Source organism: Tachypleus tridentatus, chromosome 13, assembly GCF_004210375.1.
Source record: "Tachypleus tridentatus isolate NWPU-2018 chromosome 13, ASM421037v1, whole genome shotgun sequence".
Taxonomy (NCBI): domain Eukaryota; kingdom Metazoa; phylum Arthropoda; class Merostomata; order Xiphosura; family Limulidae; genus Tachypleus; species Tachypleus tridentatus.
Window position 1 is genome coordinate 68,734,557 of NC_134837.1, and position 25,913 is coordinate 68,760,469.

The 25,913-nt window shown below is 32.3% G+C and overlaps 1 protein-coding gene across 1 annotated transcript in view; it reads right to left on the bottom strand.

Annotated features, from left to right (window-relative positions):
* Positions 1 to 10,590: 10,590 nt before the first annotated feature.
* LOC143241043 (UNC93-like protein MFSD11) overlaps positions 10,591 to 25,913 on the bottom strand; it is a 60,436-nt gene continuing 45,113 nt past the window's right edge. The window contains 5 exon segments of the mRNA XM_076484504.1: positions 10,591 to 10,881; positions 14,305 to 14,376; positions 17,198 to 17,261; positions 18,885 to 19,053; positions 25,385 to 25,510. Coding sequence (XP_076340619.1) covers positions 10,702 to 10,881; positions 14,305 to 14,376; positions 17,198 to 17,261; positions 18,885 to 19,053; positions 25,385 to 25,510 — 611 coding nt within the window. The 3' untranslated portion in view covers positions 10,591 to 10,701.

Genomic DNA, 25,913 nt, shown 5'->3' on the forward strand with positions numbered 1-25,913 from the left:
TTCTCTGTGTTTGACTTGTATCCGAAGAAAACAAAGACAGAAACTAGACATTGACGCATCAAGTTTTAATGAATGAGAAATCAACATTTTATGCCAATATATGTCACTTTTTTTTATAATTAGATTGGAGACTCGCCCTCCAATTTTTCCTGTAAGAATTAAACTACATTGTTTTAACAACCAGGAAACGGTAGTGAAGAGAATATAGTGTGAGCCATGTGTTAATCAAGTTGTTCACAAATAATAGTAATAGTGATCTATAGGCAGGTTAAGTATGAACAAAGGTAAGCCTTTAGACATAACTTCACAAAGGCTTACTTCTGTTTTATTTAATTTGGTCCTAATGGAACGTTTCAGAACAAAGAGTTTTTTAATGTATATAAAAACGGCTGGTTTGGGTTGCGAAATATTTTTATGAAGAGGAGCGAACAACGTTTGGACCTTCTTCGGTCATCGTAAGGTTCACAAAGAAAGAAAGAGGTAACTGACCGATAGCTGACCACATGTTTGAAGGGAGTTGTGTACCTGAGTGTAGGAATATAGAGGGCGATGACCGAAGAAGGTCGAAACGTTGTTCGCTCCTCTACATAAAAAATTTTCTCAACTCAAACCAACCGTTTTTACATATATATTTTTCTCTACAAGTGGGTTTTCTCGTCATCACTGATTAAAGAGTTTTTTTTTTTTTAATTTTGACCACTAAAACTTGTTGACCAAGTTTCTGTGGCCAATTGAAAATATTTTCAACCCGGTATTTCATTTTGATTTTGGTGATGCTGTAGATTTACTATCACTGCAGTCCATGTCTAGGTCTGAGTTAACATTATGTATTCTTTAAGCTAATGGACAAGGATGCTTTGTGTAACAATTCATCTGGTACAAGAACTCTGAAAGTGAAAAGAGTAGGTTTAGCCCTCTAGAGCATCGTACATTAACAACAGTCAGCTTATCATTGGACATAATAATCACAAAGACAAGACAAATGCACTAAATCTAATCCACAATGCTTAATGTCCAAGTCATCTTTGTGGAAGTCCAAACACTGGACCCCTTGAAGACAAGGATTTGTTTAAGGGTTGGAAAACCAGAAAGTCTAAGATCAAGTCTAGCATGAAATATAAGTCTGCTGAAAAGAAGGAAACTCAGGACAAAAGTATTTTGTTTTACCCCATTGGATGGTAGTTTACCAACAGGAACCATAAAGTGTGCTATTTGTGAACACCCTCAGTGGATCATCTCATGCTATGGTAGAAAAGGGTTCCACAATCAAAAGCTGACCTCTCTCCAGAAACTTCATTAACAAATGGGGCAGTTGTTCAAGTGGCAGCTGCAACTATGACCTCTTCGATTTGAGATTCGGTTGGAACCACAGTCATAACCACCACAATGAAAACTACAACTATGTGCACTACAATATCAGCAACTCCACAACAATTGTAGAGGTAATAGCTTAGAATATGAAGATCCTCACACAGCCTCCAACCGATATTAAAAGGCAACTTATTGTGAATCACATAGCAATTTAAAATGCCATTGTTAATATCAAAAAGTCAGATGGGTGGAGCCTGGTCGCTTTATAATCACGAGAAATACTATTTGTAAGAACACAGAGACTGCCAGCACAACATGATGAAGAGGTGTGTCGATCCTAGGAATATATGGTACATACTTAGAAAGTATCGTGAGAGCTATGAAACATTTAGAGGTTTTTATGATGCACAGGAAAACTTCAGTTGTATTGGAGAATTTGCTGTTTGAAGTGATACCAACTTCTGGTCTTAGTTACATAAGCTATCAATAAATTGTATCTATTCAGTTTTGAGAAAATAAATTTATGCCGTCATCAGGTAGACACAAGCTTGTCAAAAGAGTATAAATGTGTAATAAAATTCATCAACTACCCACTCAAGCCGTCTTCAAACTTTATAAACTGAATATATATGTATCTGTTTCCTCAATGCTGCCATTTTTATCCACTTTCTACAATGTATCTATATTTAATATTAAATTTTACATGTGTATAGTGTACAGGGTGTTCTACAAATTTGAGTTGAACCTGTTTGTTTGTAATTAAGCATAAAGCTAAACAATGTGCTATCTGCACACCATGAAAATCGAAATCCAGTTTTAGCGTTGCAAGTTCGCAAACATACAGCTTTGCTACTGAGATGCATCCCAGAAGTCTGAACCCATAGAAAAATAGACATTGTTTTTTAAAGTTCCAGAAAGACATTTCTAATGTCAGTTATACATATTTCAGTCGGACCGATATGGCCAGGTGATTATAGCGCTCGACTCGTAAGTAATGGTTGCAGATTCGAATCCCCATCACACCAAAAGTGGAGGCGTTATAACGTGCCGTCAATTCCACTATTCATTCGTAAAAGAGTAGCCCAACAGTTGGCGGTGGGTGGTGATGACTAGCTGCCTTCCCTCTAGTCTTACATTGCTAAATTAGGGACGGTTAGCGCAGATTCCCTCATGTAGCTTTGCGCTAAATTAAAAAACAAACAAACATTTAATTAGGGTATAATATTTCTAATGCAGGAGAAATGCTTTACTAAACACTTTAAAAATTTACAAAATATGTATATTAAAAACATATTATTTGACTATGTGACACTATTTAACTACATAAATGTTATTATTACAACCACTGTATCTCTCCCAATTGTTCTATATTAAAATACGTGAACGAAACTTTTCAATTTCTTTTTCTTTCAATTCAATTAGTAAACTAGCAGTGTTTAATAGTTTGGAATTTTAGAAGTGAATCAGTCAGTTTTCTTTCAGTGGTAACACCAGTGAAGCACGTGTATCAGTGTGAGTTATCATATATATTTAATTATTTAATCAATTAACTGTAAGATTGTATCAGTAAGTAATAGTTTTAACACAACTGGCGAGATATTTCTCTTTGGCCATCATTTGTAAACTTAGACTTATAAATTACAATAGTGTACAAGTGAAGTCAAGGAAGAGGTAAGCTAATTTGTTATAATTATATACACCGGGCCTCCAGTTATTTTAAATTGTTAATTTAAAATAATAACTCCAAAACACGTATGTTGAAAGTAGGGCTTTTTTGGTAAAAATATAAAATAATACTTTAAATATATTTAAGGTTGAACTTCAGCTGTTGGTCCAACATGGTCACGTGGTTTAGGGTGCTTGAGTCGTAATCTGAGGGTCGCGGGTTCGAATCCCCGTCGCACCAAAGATGCTCGCCCTTTCAGCTGTGGGAGCGTTATAATATGATGGTCAATCCCACTATTCGTTGGTAAAATAGTAGCCCAAGAGTTGGCAGTGGATAGTGATGTCTTACAATGATAAATTAGAGACGGCTAGCGCAGATAGCCCTCGTGTAGCTTTGTGCAAAATTAAAAAAGCAAACAAACAATTGCAAAACTTAAACCAACCATATCTTTTTCTTCACCACTTGAACAGTTCCAACCTAAAACACCATATACTACTAAATAAAAGAGTTTTGTTTGTTGTATATCTGTCACTACTGTTACTGAAGAACCTTCTTGAACTACTACAGTCATCACACTATCAAACGAAGTTCCATAAATTAATTGTCCATATCAACATCGACCGATCGAGAAACTAGTGAATTATACTGGGAAAGTACCTTAGGAATCATATCAGGTTTATAGTAAAAAATAATGATTAGGTGGAATAGTAAATATCAGGCTAATCATCTTGTTGTTAAAAGTGCCAACTTTAAAAACATTAAGAAACCTTGTAGCTGCAGCCACAATAACTATCATTCATTGGTACAAAGGAAAGAAAATACTTAACCAATTTTATAGAAGCTTTCGAAAGGCTTGCCAAGTTATTTTACTTAGACTCTCTTCGTCAAATGAGGAATTCTTTGGCTTTTGACCAATTTACAAATGTCATAACAAATGAGGATATGAAAATTAGATCAAAATAGATATGCATCTTTAAACGAAACTCCAGTTTGTGATGAAACTTGAATCCATTACGTTTGCGTGTAACCAAGTAAAAAACTATCTATAAATTATGGGAATATCAGGTCTATGGTATTGAAAAACCAACTTTCAATAATGATAATTTGGAAGAACTGAATGAATTAGCCAGACAGTTAGTTACACAAAATGGAAAATACAAACCACAAGAGCCATTATGGAATAATAACCTCTTCCAGAGGATGCTAGAAAGTGTGTTTTGTGTTTTTTTTTGTACAGCAAAGCCACAAAGGGATATCTGCTCAGCCCACCGAGGGGAATCGAACCCCTGATTTTAGCAATGTAAATCCGGAGACATACCGCTGTACTAGCGGCGGGCCCTAGATAGTGCGAATTGTTATAATTGTGAGCAACACGGTTATTAGAACCAAGATCATAAGGAATCAACAGCTGTCATTAGGCCAAAGAGAAAATTCCCCAAGAACATATCTCAGGGCCAAATTACATAGAAAAAACACCAAAAAGATAACTATAAATAAAAAAAGACAGGAAGTAGCTGGATTTCTGCGGCGAATTTCAACTGAAAATACTATATCCACCACGATTGAGGTTGCATATTCATTGTTAAAGGAAAAATTTGCAATTAGACTAAGTTTATTGATGAAAAACGTTATAGGATACCAATTAACAGTGGTTCTACAGATATAAATGTTCGACCTAATTTGTTAATTGAATATGAGAAACTGCCTCCATAACTGAAGAAAGATTGATGCAAAGAGCAAGGGAATATAAAGTTCTAGCAATAAGGAAAGTTGAAATATCTTTAACGTGGAAAGCTTCTCTACACCTCATAGTGTATGGATACTTGACATCGAGGAAGAGTGGATAATGAGAAATAATTTCACAAGGAGACATGGATACAAAGTTAGGTTAGTTTTGCAGTCTATGACCAGGAAATACTGGTGTACTACACTAGAGGTTGAACTTTCAATGTAAATACAACATGGCCATCATACTAAAGAAAGTTTGCTTTGTTTTGAATTTCGCACAAAGCTCTACAATAAAGTTATATGTGTTAGCCATCCCTAATTTAGCATTAAAAGACTAGAAGGAAGGCAGTTAGTCAGCATCATCCACCACTAACTCTTGGACTACTCTTTTATCAACGAATAGTGGATTTGACCATCACAATATAACGCCCCACGACTGAAAAGGCGAGCATGTTTGGTGTGATGAGGATTTTAACCCACAACCCTCATAACGCCAGTCTGGCGCCTGAACACCAAGCCATACCAGGCTCTAAAAGAAGTGAAATTTGTACCAGGAGTTATCAGCAACAAATATACTTGGGCACAATGGAACCACAAACTCCAAACATTTTTGAGTAATTGGTGGAAACTTTTAATTAATTAAAGATGCAGATAAACAGTTAAACTAACTGACTAGAAATGATTAATTTATCAGATAAAATAGTTCAGAAACATCAACTCTCTCTGAACAAGCCTGAAAGAGTTCAACCAATTCATTAAATGACTACTAACTAAGAACCGAAGATGAAAATCTCAACAAAGATGTTTCAACTGTAACTGTGGCCCAGCATAGCCAGGGAGTTAGGGCGCTCGACTCGTAATCCGAGGGTCGCGGGTTCGAATCCTTCACACCAAATATGCCGGCCTTTCAGCTGTGGGGGCATTATAATGTGACGGCCAACCCCACTATTCGTTGATAAAAGAGTAGCCCAAGAGTTGGCGGTGGGTGGTGATGACGAGCTGCCTTCCCTCTAGTCTTAAATTGATAAATTAAGGACATCTAGCGCAGATAGTCCTCATGTAGCCTTTTGCGAAATTGTAAAACAAGACAAATTAACTGCAACTAAAATGACATACAGCCAGGAAATGCAGGCAAAATACTTTTCAATTGGAGAGCTGTTTTCTAAAGGAAGAATAAACTACAGGATAGAAGGTGTTTAAACTGTAGCTTTAAAAGAGATATTGCTAAAAACTGTTCGCGAAGGATGACAGGAAAAATAAACTGCTATAAATGTGGCAAATACAGACATTACATCCATGTCTTGCAGTATACTGATTGATACTGGTTCTACACTTGCAATTGTTTAATCCAATCTAGTGATGAAAGATAAAACTTGCCTCCAGCGATGAAGCAAGCATATGAATGATGCAAACATCAATTAATCATAAGTTTCAGCAAGAGAAACATCATCTTATGAAACTTCACAACGTAATGTATGTTTAACTAATAATGAGGAAGAGTACACACTGTAAACTGACTTCATTCAGAAATGTGGATGTGAGATTCGAATAACTTCAAAATACTTTACAGTTCGAGACCATGGATCCCCATATACTGCATAATACCCAAACGTTCTGCTTCAAGTACTAATAAAGACGGGCACAGGGTAATGGAAACAGCTGGCCAGTAATTCACAGAGCTAAATCGTAAAGAATGGTTGATCTAAGCCAAAAGTTAACTGTTACAAAAGTCTCTGGACAAATGTCAACAGAACGACCAACTGCTTAGCCATATCAACGATTTCACTAGAGATAAATGAACCTGCTGTAGAGTCCGAGGTTCAAGATGATATCACTTCTAAAATATAAAAAGGGATACAGTTACCAGTTAATTTTTCTGAGAATCTGCTCAGAGGAAACTCTCCTGGCGACAATAAGGAACATTTCCATACCATTAGCTACAGAAAACAAAACTGTTTGATGACAAGAGAGTTTAGACACCATAAATCAATATAAAAAATTAGTTGAGGCTAATACTGAGCTGGGTTTCGTATATTTCAGTACTGATTCAATAATTGTAATGTACATTTATGAATATTCATTTAATTAATTGTAAATATTGATTCTATAGTCAATTATAGAATTTTTAAATTAGTTGACTAGGACTGTTCAAGGGATTTTAGACACCAGAGGTAGTAATGTAGGGATTTGTTTCATATTTATCATTTTAAGTTTTATATTGTTTGCTAGAGAGAGTACAGATGTGACATAACAACGTGTCAGTTTTAGAAATTTTTTATATTAACGTCTCGAAGTTTTGTGAGATTTGGAGGTGAGAGAATTGTATAAAGACACCATAGATCCCTATTTACACTTTTTAAACGAAAATATTTTAATAATATTGCTTATTTAGATTTTTTGTGTCCACTATAAACAAACATTTGCATAATAGCAATATTTTCCTATTTTAAATAATTTAGTTTAATGAAATACGTAATTGGTGTATGATGTTCTCTTTGGAAACAATGACAGCAGTCATGGTTTGTAACGTTGTTCTTCCATTAAGCGGGTTCTTTTAAATCATTTGGTGAAAATAATTCGAAAACCGGTACACTTTGTGGTGATAGATTATTTTATTTACTCCTTAACATTTCTAAAAACTTGTTGGCCTAAAATGTGTAAATGTCTAATGTAAAAATAAACTTACTTGCACAAATGTATGGCTAATCGATCAAATAACTAAATACACGTGATAACTAACACTGAAACAAATATTTCTCTCAATGAAAAGCACGTCAACTGAAAATTAAACACTATACCCATTTTCGCTTTTCAAGTGACTGGTCGGTCCACTAGTACTTAAATCTGATATATTTTTTCTAGTTGTTTAACGAAACTACTACCTGTTCGAGACATCATTTTAGGCCTATTTATCGTCACAAATATTTATTTGTGAATTTGAGGTATATTACAAAGGATTGAGTTTAGAGCAAAGCCGCATTGGGCCAACTACTGTGGGAATCGAACCCTGAATTTTAATGCTGTAAATCCGTAAACTTTCCGCTGACCTTACACGGTTTACTGTGACGGTTAGTCAGTACCAAATTAATTTATACTTTACGAATATCTTAAGTAAAAGTTTCCCCAGGTTGTAATAATTTCTATGCTACAGTTTAGTTTAATACCTTATCGAAACGTATATGTACAGTCGTGGAAAATTAACTCTGAGAAATAAAGTAGAAAGTGTAATATAAAACGTCACCACTTTTACTATGATAACGTGGCATCATCGGGTGATAAAATACGTCTATTTGTGGATGTGCGATTAAAATTACTTAGAGAAACACAAATTATCTCCTGCCATTTTATTTGTTACCTGTTTTAATTTTTAAATTATGTTTGTTTGTTTTGAATTTCGCGCAAAGCTACACGAGAAATATCTGTGACAACCATCCTTGATTTAGCAGGGTAAGACTAGAGGGAAACCAGCTAGTCATCACCACCCACCCGCCAATTCTTTTAGCAATGAATACTGGGATTGATCGCTCATAATAACGCCCCACGACTGAATGGGTGACCATATTTGGTGTGGCGGGGATTTGAAACCGTGATCTTCAAATTACGAGTCAATCGCCCTAACCACTTGAGCGTGGGAGTATAAAATGAAAGTATCAGGTGTGTCGGTCGACAAGCTGAAGTGGTTTACCAATAGACAATAACAGGCCTGACACCTGTTACATTGACTATCACTTTATCATCTAGCGAGAATCTAACGTTAGGGTTTTAGTAATTCTCCATCAGTATTCTGCTTGTTTATTTTTTATTTGAAGAATGGACACCTGTAAGTTCGTAAGATAAACATTGTTGTGGCCAAACGTACACAAAAAATGTACTGTTATTTCGCCGTTATCGTTCACTTTTGAGTTAACATTAATGCCGAATTATCCGTTGAGTCTACCAGTTTTCACTTTATACTACTTCTAGTATCAACTTTTAACATTCTAACAGTCTCTGCGAGTGTGATTATTATTGTTGTAAATTTCAATACAATTACCAATAAATACACACATTTGTTGCCATGTTTGAGAGTAATGCTACTGTAGCAGTGTTACTGGTAAGAACAGAAAAATCAGTCTTCAAAAAGACTAACTGTAATCTTATAATGATAATAAGGCACAACAGCATCTGAGAATGTACAAGTTAAAAAAAATTATCCATGTCAAAACGTGTTTGTATTAAGGTAAGTATACTGCAACATTTAGTAACTGGATTTAAACTTACAAGACCTCAACATAAAAAATAATGTAACATAAACAAAAAAATATGTTAATTAAAAGTGATATAAAAATGTACAGAAGTGTAGAGCTGCCAGCAACTAGCAAAATATAAAATACAGAAGAGGAGAAAAGCTATTACTGGTACAATATGGAACTATAGAATAGTAGAAAAACCAGCAGTGGCACAATAATGAACTATAGAATAGTAGAGAAACCAGAAGTGGTACAGTAAAAAAGTGGAAATATAATAATGTTAAAACATGGAAACATAGAAAAATATACAAACTATAGAAGGGTAGAAAAACCAGCAGTGGTACAATAAGGAACTACAGAGGAGTAGAGAAACCAGCAGTGGTACAATAAGGAACTATAGAATAGTAGAGAAACCAGTAGTGGTACAATAAGGAACTACAGAAAAGTAGAGAAACCAGTAGTGGTACAATAAGGAACTACAGAAAAGTAGAGAAACCAGTAGTGGTACAATAAGGAACTACAGAAAAGTAGAGAAACCAGTAGTGGTACAATAAGGAACTACAGAAAAGTAGAGAAACCAGTAGTGGTACAATAAGGAACTACAGAATAGTAGGAAAACCAGTAGTGATACAATAAAGAAATAGAGAAGCGAATTGTGACGAGAAGTGATACAAGAAAAACAGATTAGGGAAGCCAGTTTTAATACAAGAAATAATGAGGTAAGAACTAATTACTGAAGATTGGAGAAAACACTAGTTGTACTGGAAATATACTAGGTAAACTATATGTGGTATAAAAAACAAACTGTACAAGTCAAATCAAACTAGTGGTGTTAGTAACAGTTCATGAAGTGAAAGATTGGAGAAAAATAAGTCAGTGTAGGAGAAGAAAGAAAGTAAACAAATTAGAGTAAGTTAATAATAGAAAAGAAGCATACCAAAATGGTTAGAAAAAATCTGCCACTGTACAAAAATTACCAGTATAGATTAACTGATAATAAAAGAAACAAAATATTAGTATAAAAGTCAAGATAAGCTAATGGCAGTACAAAAAGTATGGAAATTATAGTAAGCTAGAAACAGTTTCTTGTAAGGTGTTTTGCTACGCAGTGGGTTATTTGAACTATGGGAACAGAATCACAAATTTTAGTGTTATAAGTCCTCAAACTTAATGATGAACTACTGGAGAGGACAGATGAACTTTAAATAAAGAATATGAAAACATTAACTGAAATTTTGTAAGTAGAATATTTGTGGTCCGATGATTTATTCAAATTTACATCCAAAGTAAACGTTTTGTCCAAATTCATACAAACATTAACAAGAAGTGGAAAAAGATTTCAAATGTTAAGTATGATGTAAGGATGGCAGTGTCAAAAAATTACAGAAACAAAATAGGGATGAATGGACAAAACCATACAAAGTCCTTACATAAATAGTCAGTAAATAGTGATTCAATCTTATGACACTATAAGTCTGTATACAACTATTCAGTTTAAATGCTTTTATTAAAACCTGAATCAATGCAAGTGAAAGGAATTCAGTATTTAGTTGTAGATAAAAGTAATTCTTAAAAATATTTTAGCATCTATTAGTGTAGCGAGTTTTATAAACCTAAATTTTAGCAACTATTACTGTACAATAAACACATACAGTACAATACTTTACTTAGTTTATTATCTGTTTACATAAAAAACAAGTTTTTCAATACAAATATTTGCAGAAGAAAAAATTTAAAAAGTTTCTCTTTATTTTAGCATAACTTTCACTAGTTCTTTTCTTCTCCATCATCTGTAGTTTCTACATTATAATGAGAAACACTAAAAGTATCCCACTCTACTCTGCAGAAAGCCAGGGTACCAATTGTTCCAAATACAACAAGGATTAGCAGCTGATATTGAAGCTTTATCACGTTGGAATAAAAGAATGTCGCTGCTGCAGCTATTGACTGAAAATATAAATATTTTTTATTCAATAATCTATAAATATTTTGTTATAATTTTTATGTGTATACAGGGATTTATGAGACATTAATTATACTTATTTTACTCGAATTACATAAATAAATACACATTTCACATATAATTAAAGCTGAAAATACAAAAAAAATAATATTAGTTAAACATCAAAAAATAAAATTTAGAATAATAATATACAGTAGAACCTCGAAATCAAAGGGCAACCTATCAACTTTGCATAATCCATTTTTTGTATTAAGGATGTCTTACTATAGAGAGCATTTTGGCAAAGCTGGATTCTGTATTGACCATACTAAATTTCTGAAATTTGAGGCCTCCATTTTATTTGGTGTATGCATTTAAAGAAATTTTTGTTACACACATGTAAACATTGTTTCTATGTACACTGTAGAAACATTAAATAAATGCAACAGAGAAATATGCATGTTTTATTTATTTCCCATAAGTATGAAAATAAAACGACACATAAAAAGGTATTATGCATTTATACATCACACACATTAACACAAATAATGTATACCAAACTTATACTCTTATTCTTTATGTCATTGGTTATGTGTTCACTTTGAAATAGTCTTAAATAAGTGATTCTTTGCCACATTTACTCTGGTGATGTTGCAACTGAACTTTAAGAGTAATGGCGTGTCTAAAATGTTTGTCAAACCTCACTCAAGTGCAAGTTGTTTCAGGTCAACAGCCCATTATTGTGCAAACATGGATGACTTAATGGTGCTTCTAGTTCTGGCAAAGGGGTTGGTTTCTTATCACCCAAAGTTGTATCATCACATTGAGAAGAATTTCATACAATTTCTTTAGCAATTCATTGCTTCCAACCCTTTTCAAATTCTTCTGTGGCTTGAGCATCTCTGTCCTAGCCTGTGCAGTAGTAACAACTTCTTATTTCTGGTTTTCTTTGAAGGATGCACCATCAGCTCAATAAGTGAAATGTTGTTTTCCTTGTCACCTCAAGGAACTGTTGAAATTTCTTCATTCACTTTGATTCCAAAGAAGCAGAAATATTTATAAAATCCTATTTCTCTTTCAGCAAATGTATTCGCCAACCAATATTATTTATTCACAAATGCTTATGTTTTGGTTTTGTTTGTTTGTTTTTGAATTTTGCTCAAAGCTACATGAGGGCTATCTGCTCTAGCCGTCCCTAATTTAGCAGTGTAACACTAGAGGGAAGGCAGCTAGTCATTGCCACCCACTGCTAACTCTTGTGCTACTCTTACCAACAAAAAGTGAGATTGACCATCACACTGTAACAACCCACAGCTGAAAGGGTGAGCATGTTTGGTGTGACAGGGATTTGAACCTGCACCCCTCAGGTTACAAGTTGAGTGCCTAAACCATCTGGCCATGCCAGGCCAAATTTTAGTTATTCTTTATGAAAATATAGAAGAATAAATGAAAAATATTTAAAAATAAAATATTTTTAGTGTTATGAGTAATAGTATATTTAACAAAATAATTCTCTAAGAGCTCATGACATGCACACTTTAACCTGCCCTCAGCAAAAGGGATAACTAGCTGCTTTATAGAATTTTTGCATAGAGAAGCTAATTGTGAACATCGAGGTGCCCATTATTGTAAGATTTACTTTGATTACAAATAGTAGAAAAAAGAAACACTTAAAAGGTCTGTCCTTAATGATACATTACCTATTATCCAAGGTTCTACTGTACCATTTTATCTGAAAAAAAGTTATCTCCTACAAACTTGTCAGACAGGAATCAAAGTTTAATAGCAATCAAAAACACTACAGCAACAAACATGTCTCATAGAGTACATCAATGACTCTTACTCTAATGAACATGTTGAATTTTATTTAATATTATATATAACATATTATAATAAATCCACCCGTGAAATTAAAAGAAGAAATTAAAATTATGCTTCCTAGAAGTTTGATTCAACAGACTAAAGAAGCAAGTTACAACATCTGTCTATCAAAAGAATGCATTTACAAAAACTTATATTCTTGCAATTTCAAAACCTGGTAAACATAACCTTGAGCTAAACTTTCTCAACATTTCTTCTGACTAACTCTCTATCCTTTCAGAGATATCCTCTTTATAAATTATCCCAAGAAAGAATGGTCACATGTTTTCTTTAAACCATAATATGTGATCATAAGTAGAACAGATCTTATCATAAAATCACATGCTACTTCTAAATATCTGCTAATACTGGTCATTTCTTTCTTATGGAAGCATAAAACTGTTTTATTAGGTCCTAAAATCAAAGAAAAAAAATTCAAACACACTATCCACAGATTAAACTACAGTATGTTTAGAACTGAAAATTTCATGTGTACTCCTGCATTATCATGTGTTGTTTTCAAATACACTGTGAAATCACCCACAATGGCAAAATGATTACATGAGCCTTTGAACATACAGGAGTATTCACAAGAAATAGTAAAATGTTCTTAACCCTTCCAAACTCCGATACACATGTACAACCAAAACAATAACGACTAAATTTCAATAAACTGTTCCAAAAAGAAATCTTACCTCAGAAGTGTCTAAAAATGAACTTCTAATTCAATAAATTTGTGTTTCAATTGTAAGTGAACTTCATATCCTAAACGGTAACCTACACTCCTTACCAGCTATCTTTATGTTAATTCACAGCTTTCTGTTCTGCCTAATTATAAATGCAAGTAATTAACTGTACATCATAATACTGCAAATTATTTAATATATTATTTATTTAATGTAAAGTACTATCTCTCTCTCTCTCTCTCTCTCTCTGTCTGTGTGTGAGCGTGCATTTAATTTTGTTTCCATTGTAGCTGATTAATGATAGAATTTGTAATCTCTGAATTGTCCAATTAAAAGAAATATTTGTTGCTATAATTATAGTATTCTTGTCTATTAATTAAACTTTTGTTTTATTCTTATTGAATGAACAAGCTTTTAAATAAAACTTTCTTTATATTTATTTAATATTTTAGAATAGTAAATAACAATTTTTAAATAAAAAAGTAAAGTATCAAAGGCATATCAAGCAGCTTAGATACAGTAGAGGTTTGTATTTAATGAGTTTCTCCTGCCTACTATTATACTCAGGCCTAAAAGATGCCCTTAGTATAGAGGTCAAAACACTGTCCCACTGAGGCCTGAATGAAGGCTTCAGTATACAGGTCAAAACATCATCCCATTCTAGAAACAGGCAGAAGCATGCCATTACAACCAAAAATTCTACTAAATGTACTACTAATCTCTTACTATATTAAAAACACCAACTGTAAGCTCACCAGGGTCACAATACTTCATTCATGATTTTTATATCTTCATTAGTTTAAAAATCTTCAGAATAACTATGAAAATTTCCAAGATTTAAAATTATAATAATCTTCAAATCCTCAAGATTATTGTAATTACCTGTACAAACTTGAAGAGAGCAAAAGCTGGAGCACTATCATCAGAATACTTAGAACCAAGTATAGAATACATCTGAAAAACAGAGTAACTATCAGAAAAAAAAAACATATCATGGTTAAAAACATCTGAACAACAAAGAATTACCATCAAGAATAATATTGAATTACCATTAAAATACATTGAAACTATGCAACAGAATACATCTAGAATAATACTGAATTACCATTTGAAAACAGGAAGAAAAATACATCTGTAAAATATAAAATATCACTAGGAAACAAATAATCAGAAATATCTCAAAAAGAAAAAAGAAGTTACTATTAGAACACATGAATTCATACAGTTATATAATTCATACAGTTATCGAGCTCTAAGTTTGTAAGAGTGTAAATCTATTTATAATTAAATTTTGTTTTACTGTCGTTTGAACCATGTCTAACTACTGGTCAAACCACAATAAGTTGTAAATCATGTGGGGCACATACAGCTCAAGTTAAACTATCAAATTACATTACCTATGCACTGCTCATGTGCATGCCTTGTAAAAATTTAAAATTATTATTATTCATCTCATTTCAAGTAACCTTAAAAATTTCAATTTTTTACAGTTTAGTTATTTTTATAATAATAAAGAATGAACATGAAAATCAAGAAATAAATTATTTACCCAATCTCTATTTTTGTTTTGTTTTTTGTGTGTGCATTTTGTTTTTTTTACTGTTTATTGTTGAAAACATTTAAGCCCACATATTCTATGCTAATGGCAGTATGTAATAAAAGATTTTTACTTAATTAAATAATGCACCAAAAAACAGATTAATAACACACAAAAAGTAGGTTTTTCCCAAACTCTCATAATTTTTCTGGCTTTCTAACTATGACAAGAGCTGTTAAAAATTGATCCAAGCTAGCCATTGTAATTCCCACAGAAACCAAAGTTGTATTATAAGTGAAACTGAAACTTTTCTATTCAGAAAGTGTTATACAATACGTCATTTGGTAGATGAAAACCTTGATTTTCTAGTGGTTATAGGTACTATATAGTTAAACTCAAAAGAGAACTATTTAAACAGCCCGAAGAGGACGTAATAGGTAGGTGTGGCAATAGGGGTGCGAGTTTTTATTTATAGCTCTGTAAAGAAACAAAACTGAAGGCTATAGAAATTATGGTTTGTATGAGAAATGATGACTCGATGGAGAGAAATTCGCATTTAATTTCTTACATTTTGAAAGGGTGGTGGATCAAATAGAGAAGAAAAGATAAATAGAGAAGAATGTCTTTACTGTGTAGCACTAAGAGAAGTTCAAGATTTTTCAAAAAATATTTTCTAATACAATTTAAAACTTAAAACTCATACTATTAAAATATGGATTATTAGCTCAGTGTTTATGCCATATAATTGGTATAACATAAAGTAGTTGGATAAATTTTGGATATAAGTCACTGAAACTATTATACACAGTGAAGGATACTTGGGTCAAAAGAGTTAAGCATAACAAAATGTGACCAAATTTCAATGAAAATGAGTCACTTTTATAAAAGTACATATGATGTTTTGTGGAAAAGTTGCACACCATGGTGAAAAATATATATTATTATTAGATTCATTGTATAAGAAAGACTGTAGAACATGTAAAAATTTAAGACAATAGAACCATTGGAAGCTTGTGTAATGAGATATAAATGTATTAGGTGTGGTCCGTGTATAAGCCTGTAACATTTCTTCTAGTAGATAATGCAATCAAGCTGCCATGGTCATTGAAATATAGTGCATTTGACGAGATGAAACTTGAAGTCTCCGTTCCTCCAACAAATGCTCAGAGTAAGAAATATGTTACCTGAACATGAATCAAACACATTCAAACATCAACATCCACTTGCCATTAATAGAAGAAAATAAATCTTAATAAAAAGATGATATAAGGAATATGACACTACAGGTTTAAAGAGTGAATGAGACAAGACATGGAGAATCACAAAGATATCAAAATTAGGAACATGGAAATTGCAATGAGGACAGATAATCCCAAAATATTTTAAAAGCAATAACAAAACCAGGTAATAAAAACTTTACCTCTTTCAGAAAAACAAAAAAGTAGCAGATAAAGCTGTCTTGTACAGGGAGAAGGACAAAGATGCTAAATCTTTGTTGAATGACCATTTCAGAAATAGAGAAACATGCAGCACAGTGATATGAGAAACAACTTATGACAAGTAGACTATTTCTCTTGATAAACATCCAATGAAAAATGCTAAATGGCCTGTGTTAAGAAAAGATGTCATGTGAGAGGTCAATTCTTAATGTCATGCAATGGACCACATAGAAGCCAGAGAACAGTGGTCACTGGATGAAGAATACCTAATTGAGGCTGCTGAAAAATGGATGGCCAGAGAGGAAGCATAAGAGGTTGGCATTCCTGAAGATAATGAAGGTGAGAAAACCAAGGCTTATCTGGTTAATATGGCACTGCCAGAAGAGCAAGAAGCAAATTAACACATGAACCTAAGATAACAGACGAATTGGAGAGAATGCTTGTCATATTTTTGTTACATTCACACCTTGTTCATATAGGTACTTTTTTAAAAAAAAAATCTAAAATGTTTTTATCTTTTGTGTTATGAAGTATTGTTTTAATTTTATTAAATGTTTAAAAATAGGAATAAAATAAATGTTTCTGAACACACTGGCAGATTAGCCAGTGACAACTATTATTATGATAATACTACTGTACTGTTAATTTTATTATTGTATACACTGTTCAATCTAGTCACTGTTGGATTAGAATTATTTAGTTATTTTTTTTATATTACCCTTTGGATAAGAGGTAATGTAAGAAGTTTTTTAATTGAATTTCTAGAAATACATGAAAATCTAAAAAAATTCATACATACCTGGGTATTATAACAGCTGTCTCCAAAGCCTATTAAAAAACTGCACAATAAGGCAATATACACACTAAAAAAGAGAAGGAAAAAATTTTAAGATAAAAATCTAGATTTTTCTTCAGTGTCATTCTAGTGTATCTTAAGATGAACTGTTAACACTGAGCTAAATGTTAGTCACATTATAAAAATAAACACATGCATTAATGAATTAAAAAAAAATCTTAACACTTATGAAATTTCATGTTAATAAACAGAAGTAAAAATCATTTACATTAATATATTCTTTCTTGGATGAAATAATTGTTATTGTGACATCAGTGGAATTTTATTATGTTTGTAACATACACAAATCTTTGTTAAATTTAAAAATAACAATTAAAAACTCAGCAGCAAACTTGTTTAAAGTACTTATGTGATAACCTTACTCGTTACATCTCTAGTTATCTAACTGTTTTCTTTCTCAACTAGGACTAACATCTGGAACCTTCTAGATGCTGCAGGATTGCTCTACCAACTGAAATAAAGACTTAAACCACTAGCAATTGCTAGAAACGTCCTATTCAGCAACTCAAATCATAACATTTTTCCAACTCTCACAAACAAAGACCTTACATCAGGGTTGTGGGACTGCTACAGGTTTGGTGCTAGATTTCTCGATAGTAATGTAATTTATTTAGATTTCCTTGGAGCAGCTTTGAACCAAATATCTCTTAGGTACCAAATGATTGATCTTCCAACTAAGATAAAAGGTTACTGCATTAAAAAATGCTAATACAGCACTTTTTAACAACTCAAGTGACCCCAAAGCATTAAGGAAAACCATCATTTTGTTAATGTTTAGTAGACTTTTACACGAAAAAAAGTGATTCAACAAACATGGACAATTCACATATTAATACCCTTATCAACAACATTTCATAATGTCCCCGCTGGGATGCAGTATATACATCAGTCTGACTAAATCAATGTCTCTACGGATGACAACTAACAAATTCAGACTACGTTCAGTTGCACACTAACATTACTGGACAGAAATACATCATACTTTCCTAGAGTATTCAATTGAATAATTTTCAAATTATGGAGATTAAAATTCCTGTATTGTACTTCATCACAAACAAGAAATTTATTTAATAAGTTCAGTGATGTCCTAAATTAAGATAAGCTTAAATTTCAAACTGAAAAACTTCTAGACAAACTAGTTTTATTATTTTCAAAACATACAAACTCACGACTGACATAATAAAAACAGCAATAAACATATACAAGGTGTATGACATAAGGACAACAATAATTTCACAAATATAACATTTGGAAGAGTGAGTTAGTAAGAAGGAACTACTTCTAAAGAGTACAAGTTTCACAGTGAGGTCATACAGAAAACAGTGTGTACTTGACAGAATGAGGTCATGCACATTAGGAGTTTCACGAGCAGTAAAGTAGTGGTTACTAGAAAAACTGAAACTACAGTAATAGTCAACACTGTATATGTTTAACAAGACGCATATGTAGAAAGTAGTAGTAACAATAGGTGGATCATTTGTTTGTCTAATTGTCAAAAAGTTAAGGCTCTTGATATGAAAAGAGATCCTGTGAAGAGTTAAAAGTCTCACAAAGAAATGGTTACCAAAAATAAAGGAAAGTATATGAAGTTACTTGAGATGTAAAAAACAGTAAACTGGACTTCACTGACTTGCTGCTGATGTACGATGGAGCATATGTTTGTTCAAATGGAGAATCTTCTGGTAAGTTGATGAAGATAAGATAAAATGAGATCATGTGTACTATGTAACCAAGTATCACAATAGGATCTCTTCCATACTGGTTTGTTTTTTTCCCAAGAATTCCAAAAGAGGCACCACCTTAATTGATAAAGATTAAAAAAATAATTTCACATTCAGGAAACATAACACAATACAAAACTATAATTACTGGAACTGAATGTTAAAATTGGCAACATTGATATTTGGATTCATATAGTATATCAAATAATTTAATATTTTACAGAATTGTAACTATATACTTTACTTTGAGGCTCATTTATAAAGTAGAACCACATCACAACCTGTATTATTTCTTAATTCTCTGCTAGATCCAATTTCCTTCCAGGAACTTTTGCAAAAAACATTGATCATTTTTGGTAGTTGCATGTTACGTATTCCGTCCACCACAGTTAACTCTCTCGCTACAGATAGGTCAAAGTTCACAAGTCACAACTCTCAAGTTAATTTAATCAAACTATTTATTATCAATGTACAGCCAGTTTTTGGTACTTATCATACCATTGTTTGTTGTTTCTCTAACTCATCATTTCAAAATAAACTAATTTTACTGCTACATGGATTTTGATCCAACTGAGCTCATAACCACACTGTTCTCACAAGTTTCCATAATCATAACTTTTGATATAATATACACATCTTCACAAAATTTGTCAAACCTTTAGTAGACATTAAATGGTTTTCATGTTTAAAATATATATCAAATGTTTAATGGGGTATTTTCTACTAAAGATCTTTGTGAACAGAAGTATCTTTACTTAACTACCTCTGATTGTAAATTAATCTTCATGTTGAGATTAAAAACTCTTTACTTTCTCTCAGAAATCTCAGGTTTCATTTGCATAATCTCTAATACCTCCTCTAATTTCAAACATGTATTTGGTAAAAGTTTATATTTTATCGGTTATTTCCTCTAACTCTGTTATAGTCTTTATAACATTTAGCACTTTGACTGACCTTGTCAATTTCTTTCCCAATGAGAAATCAGCTTGGACAAAAACTGAAACTCACAATTATCTGTAGAGAAAGCAACATAATGTAATATATCACTTAACAGATTAAAACCTTTTTTCTATTGGTTATAAATGATATAATATTAAAAGTATTAAAGGCAGTTTCTGAGAAAGAGGATGCAAAAGGTGGGCATGGCAGGAGAGGTTTGATTTTCTATTTTATTATTCTGTAACTAAACAAAATTGAAGGACAGAAAAATTATGCTTTGTCTGAACAAGAATGATATTATTGCAATTAATTTAGGCTAAAGTTCGTACATTTGGAGGGGTTATAAAGAAATTAGAGAACAGGGATAACTGGAATGTTTGTTCAATTGTACAATAATTAATAAGAGCACATTTACAGTTTGTTGAACTGTAAGATAACTTTGTATTTGAAAGGAAAATGAAATGTCATCCAGTTTCTCCCAGTTCAATTGTGCTCTTCATTGATTTCAATTTTCAAGTGCCCACCCTGTCTTAATTAAGATATCTAAGTGTACAGCAAGAGGTAGTGTTACACCACAAACCAAAATGGATAAAAAGCTGAAAGTATAGTTTTGAGGCTGGTGAACATGCAGTGGATATTTCATGCAATTTATTGATTACACCAACCATGGTGAGATCTGTAGTGAGAAAAGCAGATTTATTCAAAGGTGCAGATGAAACTTTGGTTCCACAAGTGTAATTAGAATTACAAGAACAAGAAATAACATGATAGATAGAGAGAGTGGGAAACTGCTAGCTGTATGGATTGAGGATCACAATCAGTTACATATGTCCCTCAGTAGGAGAATCATAAAGGAAAAAGCACTGAGTTTACATGGAGAGTGAAAGTTTTAACTGAAGAAACTTTTAATGGTTTGTTTGACCTCTTTAAATGTCTCAGAACTTTCAGAGAGTTAAATTTCAGCAGAGGCAATAAGTGCAGACCAACACAAGAATACAAATACTCTGGCATTCTAAAAGCCATAACAGAAAGTGTTGAATACCCTCCAGAACTGGTATTTAAAGACAATGAGAGTAATCTTTTCTGGAAGCAAAAGCCATCTTGTAAATTAATTGCCTGTGAGGAGAATACTACTCTAGCTAAAGACCATCTAAATCTCTTGCTTGAGGGAAACTCTTGTTTGTTTATCATTATGAAAATCTTCAAGCACTGAAGGGCTACAGGAAGGCAAGTCTACCTGTAATATGGTGTTTAAATTGAAAAGCATGGGTTGTTCAGGATATGTTTCAAGAGCAAGATTTTTATCAAGCTGTTAAACAGTATTGTGAGACCCGTGACCTTCCCAAGAAAACACTATTACTCCTCAACAATGCTCCTAGTCACCTAAACAACTTTAGTGCTTTAGCAACAGAAATTAAAGTTGAAGTATGGCTTCTTCCACCCAACACAACATCTGTGTTGCAGTCCATAAATCAGGGGGTGATTACTGTCTTCAAAGCATTTCACCTGCAACATACATTTTCACAGTTCATAATGGTAAAAATGGCATATCCATCAGGATGTTTTGGAGCAAATGTAACATCATGAAGACAGTGATAAACATTAGAGTCATAGAAGCAAGTGACTGTTAAGTGCATGAATAGCGTGTGGAAAAAGCTGTGGCCTGACTGTACAAATAACTTTTTTAAATTTTGAACCTCAAATTCACAACACAGTACATCTTGCTGGTGTTAATGAGGATACGTGGATGGAGTAACTAAACTAAATCACATTTGACAGACAAAGTCCTCATAGAGCTGGACCAACAAGCAAAAGACATGACTGCAATTTATGATGCTGAAGGGGTTCCAAAAAGAGTTATTAAATCCTTAATAAGTTCAGACATCTTTAATGAGATCAATTAGGTAATGGAACTCATCTCTGAAAATGACCCTGACATGGAGTACAGCAATGCAGTGGCAAGGAAGATACAGGTCTTGTTTACCAAGAAATTTATAAAGACAAAAGAAAGAAACCAAGACAACTTACCATCATTTCTTTTGCTACGAAATAGGCAGCTATACCTGGACGAGTGGAGGAGGTGAATGATCCAGCATCTCTCCCAGAAATTCCCACCCCTTCCACACAGACAGCTTTGAGACCATCACTGATGTTATATATAGATTAACTTATCTTTACAATGCATTTTTATTAATTAGATTTATTACTAATGTATTTTTTTCAGGTGATACTGTAGATTGATGAATTTTTTTTAAGATACTGTGTTAAAAACAATGAGTAACGTTATGCCATTTACTTTACTATAGAATCGTCTTCATCATCAGAATATATATTCCATGTATTACAACCAAGTCAAAGGGTCAATTAGCCCTTTTTTTTTTGTCATGACTTTCAGGAATGCATACAAGACAAGTAATGAGGACTGGTTGTATGTAGATGAATAAACTCGGAAGCAACATGTTAATAAATAATAAATATATAATAAATAAATACATTTAAAACATTATATAAGTGTCAATTTATTATCAATTTATGCAAATAAACTTAACATCTAAATGTGGGTAATAGATTTTAATACCATGCAAGTTTTAAATTCTTAATTTTATAAGGAGATGTTTAAAAAGATCCTTATTGTCCCTTAATGTGAGAACTGGTTTGTTCTCTAGTTCTTCCCTCTTCTCTAATTTATTTAACACTTCTCTGATGTTATGGAAATCAACATAAATTGCTCATTATAATATATATATATATTACTCAGGCAAACCATAATTTTTATAGCCTTTATTCTTGTATGTTTAAAGGGACATAAACCAGAAAATAGAACCCACTTACTAAGCCTACTTGTCACATCCTCTACTTCACAAATTACTAATACTTCTCTCTGGGTATTTATGCTATATTATTAACCAATAGAAAGCCAAGGTTTTAACCTGTCAAATAATGTATTATATTACATTATTGAGTATAGATTATCTATTTCATCCTCACTTTGGAAGATTCTTTTGCAGTGGTCATAAGAAGCTTAAAGTAAGATTTTAAAGCTGTTATGCTATAAGTAGAAAGCTAGATAAATTATGGCAATCTTAGAACATTGTTTGCTTGTGTATGTTATCACTATGTGTTCTTAGATGAATTGTTTAAAAAAATTATTTTTCTACTGGTATCATTAGTACAAAAAAAAGTTGAAACACCATTGGAAACCAACAGTGTTGTTATTTTCTCTACCCTAACAATGTATAGAGGCTCAGTCCCCTTGAACAACCTTGTAACCACCATGAAAATTCAAAACATATTTAAATTACTTTTTTGATCATATTGTTCCAGACAACTATACACTATTTATTCTTACAATTAAATCTAATTCAAATTTCCCAGACATTTAGACACAGTTTTACAGCTACTGAGATTAGCACCAACACAGATTATCTCAGTAGGGAAGCTTTTTATAAATAAAATATATAGTTAACAGCATGCATGGTCAACTTACACACTACTCTAATTAGATGTAATTGTGTTATTGATAGTTTTTAATTTAGTTATTTTTTTCAATCAAACCTAATAAGTTTCTCATTTTTACATTTTAGTTATAATTATACTAACAAATAAAGAATACATATAACAAAACAAGAAATTTACTAGTTAAACATGGGTCTTGTATTTTTTGTTTTTAATCCTCAAATATCTCCACTAAAGTTGCTCTTACAATTTGTAGAATTTTGTTATTAGTTTACGTAATTTTTTATTTATATTAAATATACCTGTTTAAAACACAAAATATTAATACACAACAAAAAAGACAATGTCCAACTATTTTTCTTACCTTGTCTATGAAATATCAGCAATACCAAACTGATCCAGTAGAACTCAGAACTGTTTCTGAGAGTAAACTAATCTCATGAGGAATGCAGTAAATTAAAACCTGTTTCCACTGGTTATAAATAATCAAATAGAAAATGTACGAGAAAATTACCAATATTTTTAAAGACAGCATGTGCTAGGAAACATATAACAGGTGAAGTTTAGTTTATGGCATATAACTAGTTAAAGTAAGAACAGATGCCACTTTTAATCTTAAATTTTACCCCTGAGCTTGAGGAACATCTTTAATATATCTGTAAGTCAAACACTTAAGAGAACAAGACTGGGATGGACAAAAATTCTAAAATAGACAAATTAAAGCAAAGCAATACATGATATGCGAGCGCATAGTGAAAATTTAACTAAATAACTTCAAAAATAAACCACATTTTGATGTCAAGTTTACTGACAAATTGATACCGTGTTTACTCGCTTATAAGACGGGGATTTTTCCTCGAGATTTCGGGCTCAAATTGGGGGGCCCGTCTTATAGGCGAGGTCTACAGACATAGAAAATAAATTTAGTTCACTCAGTTTATCAGATCGTTCCTCAAATGCAGAATTTCGAATTCCATTGACGGCAGTGAGGATGATGAACTTTTCAGTGAGTTTATCGGCGGCAGAAATGACGTAGAGCAGGAGGAGAACACGGAGGAATGTGACCTCTATGATGATGGATTGTCCGAGGAGCAGTTTTATGAACTGTTTGGAGATAGCGACAACGAATAATTTGAAGGCTTTTGAATTTCATAACTTGCATACTGATTTGCTGTGTTCTATTAAAGTGCAGTTTGCGTAAACTCTTTTAATACTTTGAAGAAATGTGGTTTAAAAGTTAGCATAAACGTACTTTGATACTGAAATATGTTGTGATAACTTTTGTGCATTAGATTGTTCTTTGTTATGTGTTTTAAATATGAATATTTATCATACAGTAAATAAAATAGTTGATGAAATTCCATTAAATGCTTGAACACCGAGTTTGGATTTATTCATTTATTTTCACTTTTCTATCTCTTCTATTTTACTCCTTCTAATCTGAAATCGAAATATCGTATACGAAACCCAAAATTAGGTTTCTATTAATTTCCATTTTTTTCACTTTTCTCTCGTTACCTGCTTTCCTTCCTTCGTCTTATAAATGAGTCTAAACAGAATATCGACAATCTCTCAGGTGAAGTTGGGACCCGTCTTATAAGCGAATCGTCTTATAAACGAATAAAAACAGTAATAAAGTAGTTTAGTTAGATTTTAACTGTAACTATAAAAAGATCATGACAAATGAACTTTAACATACATGTTTCAGGAGGGTTAAAATCTAAGTGTATATAAAAGTGTCAAAAATGTCTTAACCCTATGTGTCTTGTCCATCATATTTAAATACCAATCACTGCGTATGAGAGTTAATATTCACTGATACCTATCATGTTCATTACATTTAAACATTTGTGAATTTTTATATTATGTCCTGTAGATGAATACTTAAACATATAATGGTGTTGATTCCTTTAAATATCTCATTACCTACCATGTTTCTTGTTTTCAGATTGTAATGAAACACCAAATGAGTTTTCTTCAATTTAAACATAATTATTCAAGAAGATAAACTTACCAATAATTTCACCAATTCCAATAAGCATTCCTGAGATCCCTACATATTTCTGGGAATCTGACCCAAGTCTCTTTGTGAATCCTATACACGATCCATACACTCCACTAAAGAAGGACAATTCAATCCCTAGTGGATAGAGTAGTTTGTGGTTAGTCATATGAACTTTCATTTTATGTATATATATATAAAACTAAAACTTTAATCTTAGAAAGAAATATATTTTTAAAATTCACACGTTTTTTATCTGCTGTACATAATAAAACTTCTGTTTATTTTATTCACAATGTTTCAGATTTACCTGGCATACAAGAACTGCAGCTAATGTAATTTAGTTTAAAAAAAAGAATGACTAAGAAACCTATATGGTACTAATATACAAGCATGTGATTAACCAGTTGCAAAAATAAAATAATTTAACAAACTGTCATATTTAGGTACAATAAATAAAACTTCCAGGCCTGAGTCTAAGTACTGAAATATGTTCTACATACAAAAAGGAATGGAATTGAAATAATGTATAAATGAACAT